The 10,287-nt window shown below is 37.4% G+C and overlaps 1 protein-coding gene across 1 annotated transcript in view; it reads left to right on the top strand.

The window, feature by feature from the left end:
• The first annotated feature begins 406 nt into the window (after positions 1-406).
• CUNH9orf3 (chromosome unknown C9orf3 homolog) overlaps positions 407-10,287 on the top strand; it is a 200,152-nt gene continuing 190,271 nt past the window's right edge. The window contains exon 1 of the mRNA XM_009273058.1: positions 407-1,212. Within this exon, the coding sequence (XP_009271333.1) occupies positions 407-1,212 (806 nt within the window). The remainder of the gene's footprint in view (positions 1,213-10,287) is intronic.

Raw genomic sequence — 10,287 nt, 5'->3', positions numbered from 1 at the left:
TTCTTTCAGTTTATAAAAGCTGTCTAGAAATATTTTCACTTGAGATCTTCTCTGAAAAATAAAGCCAGTGGTTCTTGACAGCAAATCCTGAAGCAGCTAGCTTGATGCCATTCTGTGGAGACACGATCCCCCTTTGGCTGGACTATTTTTGATAAAGGCAACTGGACTTTAAATAACTTTTAGATTTAGTACATTTTAGAAACAGTTGTGAAACGATTATCTGATTTCTTTTTCTTTTTTTTTAATAGAATGTGAGAAGTGGAGTAACTGCAATTAATTTCAATACTGTAATATTAATCAAAATTATATTTGGCACTGGGAGGCTGAATATCCTTGTTCTTTATGGAGACATCATATGTAAGAAGTGTCTAAGGCTTTGTAAAACTGTTCCCCAATAGACTGGAACATGGAGACACAGCTAGACCCCATGAAGGATGACTTGCCCTTAATGGCCAACACTAGCTACATGCTTGTAAAGCACTATGTATTGGACTTGGATGTGGATTTTAAAAGTAAAGTTATTGAAGGCGTCATCGTTTTATTCTTTGAGACTGGGAGCCTGTACAGGAAAACCAGCAGTACTGGTAAAGGCAGCTGCCAGTCACAGTTTGGTGAAACCTGTAAAATGAGGGCATCTGAACTCTGCCACACTCCTGTGACAAATGTGAGTGCCTGTTCATCTAAAACAGAATATGACGACTTTGCTGTCTGTGGTAAAGGTGAAGAAGATACTTCTGATAAAAATGGTAACCATAGCAACGAGGAACAGGCTTCTGGGATTTCTAGTTCAAAGGACTGCTGTGACATAGAGAATCATGGGAACAAGGATTTTCTGCTGGTATTGGACTGCTGTGATTTATCTGTGCTAAAGGTTGAGGAGGTGGATGTTGCTGCTGTGTCAGGCATTGAAAAATTCACAAGGTCTGCTGAGCTAACTGATGTTTCAAAGGAACTGGAAAATCTCAGGAATCAGATTGTACATGAACTTGTGACTTTACCGGCAGATCGCTGGAAGGAACAGCTATACTATTTTACTCGCTGCAGCCAGGCGCCTGGCTGTGGAGAGCTTCTATTTACTACTGGCACTTGGAGCTTGGAGATAAGGAAATCAGGAATTCAGACTCCAACAGACTTTCCTCATGCAATAAGAATATGGTACAAAACCAAACCAGAGGGAAGATCTGTTACATGGACTACAGACCAGAGTGGGAGGTACGTAACTATTAGCTGAAACCTTTGTACGCATTAATTTTAAACATAGGTGCAAGAATGTAGAATTGTGTAATGCTGAGCAACTGTGAAGATGATGAGCATTCTCTTCCACTGTTTTCATTTCATCCTTGGTTTGAATCCTGTTGCTGTCCTGTAGGAGAACAGACAAACTCTCTGCTTAAGAAACCCCAAAGGACTTGCAGACCTCAGGCCTGTCTAAGTGATTGCATTTGCTCATTCTGAGTGGGAGTAAGTAATTGTTGTGTATTGGAATAGGTGTGTGTGGGGAACAGGGAATTATCACTTAGGGGAAGAGAAGGTACGCATGACAGGTTATTTTCACTCTAATACTTTGTGTTCTTTTTCCTTCCTGGCTTAAACAACTGATCATACAGCATAAAGATCAGTATACATAATATTTAATAGAATTGCTTCACAACTAGTCCTTTATCAATATTGTAATAAGTTTAGAGATGCAGTCTTTTCCTGTTTAGTCTCTCATAATCAACTTTTAAAATCTCCTTCATCTATTATGTAAGGTGCATTGATGATACCAAATGAACTGCAAACTGAAACTGCAAGAAGAATTGGCATTTTATCTAGTGTTTGTGAAAGTACACAGTGCTGTACAGAAATCTTCAAGATAAGCTCTTTATAGGAGGGAAACTACAATCCACTCTTGACTTCTACAACTGTAGTTGTTTTACTGTAATGTTCAAAGCTGGATTTTAATGGCTGTTAGTTCTTTATGATACCCAAAAAACAGGAACAAAGTTGGAAGTTGAGGAAGAAATTTGATCTAATTGAATACTTGCTTTTCATTCCCAAACTAGAGATATATGGTTACATTTCATTTCAGTTATGCTAATAGAAATTAAGAGTCTTCTCACTGGCATCCATGTTAGGGAGGAAAATGAGGCCTTTTAATTGTACTTCTGGTAGTTAGGTAATTCTACTGCTAAACCATGAGCAGCATGAAGTCCAGGAATGTCTCAGTCCATTACCTCTTTCCCTTCCCCCTCCCTTCCTCACTCCCCAAGGAGTTATTTTTGGTATGAGTTTAGGAAATTTAACTCAATATAGTATCTTTAGTGATGAAAATTCTGAATTTTGACTGCATGCAAAAGTAGGGCAATTCCTGTGATCACACAACGTGTCCGTGTTTACCTGCCCGTTACTAAAGTTTTTGAGACTAATGTTGGCAACACTCAGCTGGTATAGGATTCCTCCTGTGTGTTGTCTGTGTGTTTTGAGCATTTGAAGGTTTCTTTTAAGCATCTACATCACTAACAACTTTTAGTTTTGACTCTTTCCCTTTCACTGCAAAGCATTATTCTTACTTTAGAGACATTTCATGGCAGTTGTACACAAACACATGGAATTTTACGAATCAATAATGAAGCAGGAAAAGATGGCTTGACCTGGGTCAGGCAGTCTGATGGTAGCAAATAGTCTCAAGCTGGTTTATTGTCAGTCTTTTGTAGGGTATTCCAGAAACTAATTCCTGTCAGAAAATAAATTTTCATATCACAGTCATTAGAATCTTTCTTGCTACATTTTTTAAATAAAATCCTGTATGTGATGAACCCATAAATATAGTGGTAAAGCTCATTGTACAAAATGCTGTCATATTTTTCCTTCCCTTTCTAAAAATAAAGCCCATTTATAATGTATGGGGGAAGTACTATTACATTATATTCTCATAGGGGAATTCTTTAAATTGTTCCAAATTATGCGTATGGTACTTTTTAGGCAGATCTCAAATCCTTTCCCAGAAGAGTCTATAATCCATGGTTCTAGCCCTGAAGAAAAGTGAAGCGAATAACGAAGTACAAGCATTGTGTGGCCACTTCCAATATGTTTCCTCTAATTTAACACTAGTACAATGTTTTGAAATTTAACCTATACACTCTTTTATAAAGACTTGCATTTTATGTGTTTTAAATAATGGTGTATTATAACACACACAAAAAACGGTTACAAGAAAGCTTTGTGGGATGAGTTTAGGCAAGTTGAGGTATGTGTATGCAAACCTGATGTTAGTACAGCAGGGCACATTTCTGTTTTCAGTAGAGGAACTGAACACATGGAATTTCAGCATTTCCCTGTTTGGGCTTTTGATACTAGAAAATACATTAATGATCAAGAAGGAGGGTTTTCTTTAGCCTTTGAACATGTTTTTTGTAATAACATGCTTTTTGGGGCCTTTATGCAGAAATACTAAAAAGGGGGCAAAATAGAGGAAGAGAGTATGTGTGTGAGTATATGTGGGTATGCACATATATATGTATACACACTTTTTTGTGTCTTCAAAAGTTATACTTGCAAGGACTATATCAGTTCTTAAAACTGGCAGGTAATTTTTAACAGCGATCAATAACATAATTATTAAAATAGAAAAAAAAGTGTTGATTATAATGTTTGTAATATATTTATCATGAACAAAGAACAGTTCTTTTTCCAAGTTTTTCAATTGTTTACTAGCACAATACAGCACTGGGGTTTCAAACTAAGAAGGTAATGTTGCAATTTGAACAAAATTATACTTTTGTTTGAAGTATTCTTACTAATATTAAGTATTATAAAATGATTTAAAATAAAAACTTATTTTAGACACTATAATAACCACTTTGCGGAGGGAATAATGTGTATAAAACATCTTTCATTACTGGGAAGGAGAAACTTTTTTGCCAGCCCATCAAGCAGTTTTGCCTAACTCTTAGGAGTATGTAGCAGTGTTGAGTCAGCATAGCTACCAGCGTATTTTGAATTAAATGCTTTCTCATGATCATTGTTAAGAATCCTTATTTGTTAAAATATCCTGGGATCCCATCTCTTTATTGTTTAAGAAAAGGATTAAACACATTTGCATTAAAATTAAAAAGGTGATTTTCCTAGCAGACAGCCTTGCAAATTCACCTCTAATGGGAGATTCCTCCTGCCTTTTTTCTGGCCTACTTATTGCCACTTCTAGTGCTGTTATAAATTAGTTAATGGTTTTGTTGATATTAATGAGCGACTGGAATGGAACTCACTTCCTCATAGTGGGATTAGGAATGAAAGAGTATCTTTGATATGAACGACATCAATGAAAGACATTCCATGACACTGAAACCCTTCAGTACTGGATCCTAATGCTGTAAGCTACCTGTGCATTATTTACCTTGGCATACATGAATAGGTACATGAATCAGTCAGGCACATGCATTTATTTTTTCAGGTTGAGCCCTAGATATCAGATATACAGAAAAGGAGAAATTCTGGGAAGTAAAAGGGATGGGTTGAATTACTCCAAATGTATGATTTTCATGAGAATGCTATGGAAAACACATATTTTTAAAAGCTATTAAAGGATGATTGAGCAGTTTTGGGGACACGCTCTAGAAAGAGTTAACCTTGTGCTAATTTTCCTAAGTTGGAAATATTGGAAAATGTGAAATGATCTCCTTAAAAAAAAGATTATGATATCTTGATATTTATTTGACCAATTTAAATGTCTTACCTTTTAAAAATATTTTGTATCTGTCTAGTTGATTGCTATCTTTTTTTTAGATTAAAATATCAATGTATTTTTAAAGAATTCAGGAAATATTTTTGCCTTTATGAAAGCTATGAAGACTAACAAGCATAAATGTGCAATTTGGTAGAAGTACTAATGCTAGTATACATTCTGGAATTAAATGCTTCTTTTCAGATGTAGTGTTCAACTGTATCACAGACATCACTGAACTGCATGGCTCCTTATTTGTTATAAATAATCTTGCATTTCTGTAATGTGCAGCTGAAGCACCTGAGGTGGTGATTACAAGAATATCCAAAGAGGTGGTACCTAACATAGCAATAAAACAGACCTTGGTTTCCTGTTTAAATAATTTGATGTTACTGATTCTTCTGAAACAGCAAAGAACTAGTAGAAAAGTTCTGCCGAACCTATTGTGGTCTGTTTTGTGGACCTGTGTCAGGAGCCTGTGTAAGGCTGCATCTCACTGGCATGGAGACTGGCACAATTCCTCATTATTTTTTTGCCTGCAGATAAAAAAGAGAAATTTTACCTTTTTTGAAACTGATTGTTTCAAGCCTGCCTCTTCTTAAGACACATACGTTTTGAAATGCAAATCATGTTCAAAGAGAGTAGTTGCAATTGTTCAGATGCATTGGTGACAAGAGCTATTAATAAATTTGGGTATTTCTGAAGATAGGCTCTTAAAAGGTCATATTCTTCTTTGGTACTGTAGTCAGTCAGACCGTGTTATGTAGTATGTTGCATACAGTAAGGACTAAATAAAAACTGTAAAAGTCCGCATAACAACACTGAAATTTTTCATTTTTTACTACTTTAACATTTAGTTCGATATTCCCTTTTGAAAGAGACCGAAATTTTCATAGATGTTCTAAACTTGAGATTTTTAATAAATATTCACAGTAGTGGAAACATGCTAAACATGTTTCTTGAATATTTAGCTGAAGCTTGAAGTTGGAAGTGAATTCTTGAGCAGTGATCTCTAATTTCCAGGAGGCTACACATAGAAGTCCATGTTTATGAACTTTCTGTATATGGAAATATAACCTAGAAAAAACGTTTTGTGTAGTTGTAAACACGGTGTTTCTAGTGTCAGTCACAACAGTGATATTTATTAAAAATCTGTTTCTTGAATATTTAGCTGAAGCTTGAAGTTGGAAGTGAATTCTTGAGCAGTGATCTCTAATTTCCAGGAGGCTACACATAGAAGTCCATGTTTATGAACTTTCTGTATATGGAAATATAACCTAGAAAAAACGTTTTGTGTAGTTGTAAACACGGTGTTTCTAGTGTCAGTCACAACAGTGATATTTATTAAAAATCAAGAAGTGGCGTTTGATACATTTTAGTATATGTAATTCCCTTAAGTTTCAGAACAGTTAACAAGAATTATGAAATTGTTTTGTTTTACCTAGAGACTGTTGGGGAGGCAAAATGTCACCATTTTGCATGTGGAAGGATTGCTCTCCAAACATAAGTCTTCAAAGTTTTGATTTAGAATTGTTTAAGTCTATCATCTTTTATGTCCTACAGAGGTCAAATGACCATCTAAAGGTTGCAGAATTGTTCTTTGTGTCCTTAGTGATTGGTGCTTAAGAGTGAAGAATTGCATTTGGCTACAGTGAGCTAGCAATTTGCAGTGGATATTGTCTAGGTATTGGCTACAAGTCATTCCCTAATCACACTTACATACCTGGGCATTTTAGGCCGTATGTAGAACATGTTTGCAGTAGGCCTGCAAAAAAAGAGGGTAGTTGTACTGATTCCCAGGCTGGATCACACAGTTTCTCCCTGCTTAGTCTGAAGTCTTTCTGATTACCCTTGAAGTTCAGCATAATGCTTTCTGTTTGTATTTTTTGTCTCCAAAGTATATTAACAATATAGAGTCAACCACAGAGCTATTTTGTACTAATGAAAAGACGGAAGGAGGGAGAGCTAAAAAGGAATGAGGAAGAAGCCTACCAAAACACACTTGCTGAAAGAGACACTCTTGACCTCTCTAAACCTGGGTGCTGGTTCCCTCCACCACTGGTATGATGACATAGGTGTGTGTACAGCGGGGTGATAAGGCGTCTTAGGGAGCTAATCAAACTGAAAATAAGCGGGGGCGGCGGGGGGAAGGGAATGCCTTGTAGGAGTTGTTTGGAATAGGTTACTGAGGTTAGTTTGGAAGGTAGAGTTATCTGTTTCACTGGTAATACAAGTTTGTGCCAATGTAACCCTGTATCTATAGTCTTTAGGGAGCCTGAGGCATCCATTGAATTTTCATAATATATTTGATATTTTCAAAGCAAATTTTTTCCAGGGTAGAAATCGGAAAAATGAATCAGATTTTCACAGTTTCAAGCTGCAAATTAGAAAATGTGCCATGAAAATAGATGTTTATTTTTCAGTGGCATGAGTTAGCATCATTCTGTACTCTTGGAGGCTGGAAATGCAGGAAGGGAATACAGAGCTTGTTTTTCTTCATGGGCAAGGCTTGGGAGAATAAGATGCTCCAGAATCCAGGCAAGTCACAGACTAAATTCTAAGTGGCTACCATCAGCTGTGGGGAATTCTCTCCTGTTATTTTGTGTAATTTTGTTCCCAGTGATGAATATTTATAATTGAGTAATTAATGAAGCAGTCTGAAGTTTGTTGATTACTCATGTCTGACACAGTGATTTCTAAGGAAGAACAAATGGTATCAGGAATAGAAGTAAAATAAAAATAAACAAAAAGTAGGCAGACCTTGAGTAGAAAATGAACTGATTTGCTATTTCTGGAAATGTGGATGGCAACAAACAAATATTTCTAAAAAATTTAAAATAGCTCTTCTGAATTAGTTGTCCTAACTAAAAAGGGAAGACCATGAGAAACGAGGTTTTTTTACTGAACTTAATACTTTTTCAGAGTTATAGCAAGTTTCATGGCCTGGCAGGACAAATGATACTCAGGTGTAGGTGGAGTAAGTGGATGCATACGGCACAGGACAGAGGAAGTAAGTGCTGGGCACTCACAGAGGCACTGCATACCGGAGTACAAGGGGCAAGGCTGATGATACTCCATCAGGAAGAAGGAATACAAAAGGCAAGTTGCTTCACTAAAATGTGCCAGTGAGAGGACCATACGAGATCAGAGGAGGCTGAGAATGAAATAGTATTATGAAAATACCATTATCCATATAAACAACAAAAGTCTAAGTGTTTTAATTTTCAAATCTAAAAGGGAGGTGAAAACATGGAAGATTAAAGAGCCAGCGATGTGGGGATTGAAGAGTCAAACCAGCACTTGTGTGTTTGTGAATTGGCTGGCAACCAAAAGCAACCTTTGATTTCAAAACAGAGCTGAGAAAGTCCAGCTGTATCACAGTTCATATCCATAAGAAAACTGTCTTCTGTTTTTAAAGGCAGAGGCTTACAAGGGGTTGGATTTTTTTGTTCACTGCTGTGGGAATAGAGCAATTAAGAAATCTGTTTTCTCTGCCAATACTCAGTTATTTCCAATCTACTACCATTTAAACAGGAGCTATAGCTGTGAAATTAAATTTTATTTACACACAGTCAGGTGGTACTTCCTAAGGTGTTACAGAAGTAGTATTAAAAGATGTACAGAGAGTGGAATACCTAAGGGATTGGTCAGATGTGTGACTTCAAACGTAGGAATCTTTCTCATAACAACATTGAAGAAGCTGTTAAGCGTACTGCATTTGCCAAAAATACAGGTGAAAGCAAGTGAAAAAATCCTTATTGTTAGAGGCAAAGTGGGAGCACAGTAAGTATTAAATTGATTTACTTTTGATGAAAAAGGTATGCCCTGTCTTAACTTTATTATCCTTGCTTCCCAGTAACAGCTATACCAAAAGATAAAACTTTTGAACAGGAGGTTGTGCTTGTACTATGTCTAGAAGAAGCAGGATTGATATACTTGATGTGGACCACATATTAGTGGGCAAAAATCCAAAAAATTTACAGTGAAGTATCAGTTTAGAAATGTAGCTATCCAGCTGTTGGAAAACAGCATCAGAATAACAGATTACTGAAAAAGTCGGTGGAATCACTCATCTCATAATCATATTCAGTGCTTTTAAATTGGAGAATGGTTTGAAAAAGGCATGGGTAGTTATTGACTGGTGTTTTATTCAACAGAAAAATGGAAACAAGAATACCCGCTCTATTGGAATCTGATGACAGTCACTGGCATCTTGCAGATACATAAATTGATAAGGCAAATCAGAAAAGTTGGTGTGATTTAGATGCCAGGAAATTCTGCTGCTTCATGGAAGTGGTACTGTAATTTAGAGTAAGAAACAGCTGCAAACAACAGTGGTTTTACAAGGAGTGGCCTTGTAGTTGCAGGAGGTTGCCACCTTACATCCTTACATGTAGACAACCTTTGAAGAAATCGGGAATGTATTTTTTCAAATACAGGAAGGGGATAGAGTTGCTGCGATGGGCATTTTCCTTGAGAGAGCTTCAAACAGGTGCTAACCAAAGCATGTTGACATGGCTGATCCTTAGGACGTGATTCAGGTGTTTGATGGCAGGTATCTCAAAGAAGACCTGCAGATTCCTGTTTGGAGAACAGAGTATCAACTGAACATTTATTATGAGCTTTAAGGTGGTAGCCTAATTTGTTATTATAATTGATATGCTTACATGGGAGAGGGAGATCTGGCAAAAGCTGGTTTGAACTGTTATGTTATGAAAATATATGGAATACTGGTGAGTTAGGATTGCATGAATCAAATTTTCCTCAGAATCCTTGGCTCTGGGAGATTACTGAACAACAGACAACCCCGAGTGTCCTCTTGGAGCAAAACCAAACAATACCAGAACTAGTGCTTGATTTGTCCAGTAGCCTGGATTGTTGCTCACTGGGAATTACTAGTCATAAAGTTGGCCAGATGAGTGACCAGAGATGTATTTTGTTTTGTGGGTGCTTGTTTTTCCAATGTAACAAATAATTAGACAAATAGTCTGAGTTCTCTGCTTATCTTACTGTTGCTGTATTCAATTTCCTTATCTCTTCCAACCTATGGTGGTGGTGTGGTTTAACCCCAGCCAGCAGCTAAGCACCACACAGCTGCTCGCTTACTCTCCCCGGTGGGGTGGGGGAGAGAATTGCAAAAGTAAAAGTGAGAAAACTCATGGGTTGAGATAAAGACAGTTTAATAGGGAAAGCAAAAGCTGTGCACGCAGCAAAGCAAAACAAGGAATTCATTTACTGCTTCCCATCGCAGGCAGGTGTTCAGCCATCTCCAGCAAAGCAGGGCTCCATCACGCGTTAACAGTTACTTGGGGAAACAAATGCCATCATTCTGAACATCCTCCCTTCCTCCTTCTTCCCCCCAGCCTTATGTGCTGAGCATGACGTCATATGGTATGGAATATCCCTGTGGTCAGTTGGGGTCAGCTGTCCCGGCTGTGCCCCCTCCCAGCTTCTTGTGCACCCCCAGCCTACTCGCTGGTGGGGTGGTGTGAGAGGGAAAAGGCCTCTTGACTCTGTGTAAGCACTGCTCAGCAGTAACTAAAACATCCCTGTGTTACCAACACTGTTTCCAGCAGAAATCCAAA

This window comes from Aptenodytes forsteri, unplaced genomic scaffold (genome assembly GCF_000699145.1).
Source record: "Aptenodytes forsteri isolate BGI_AS27 unplaced genomic scaffold, ASM69914v1 Scaffold154, whole genome shotgun sequence".
NCBI lineage: Eukaryota > Metazoa > Chordata > Aves > Sphenisciformes > Spheniscidae > Aptenodytes > Aptenodytes forsteri.
This window is presented reverse-complemented; position numbering and strand designations above follow the sequence as displayed.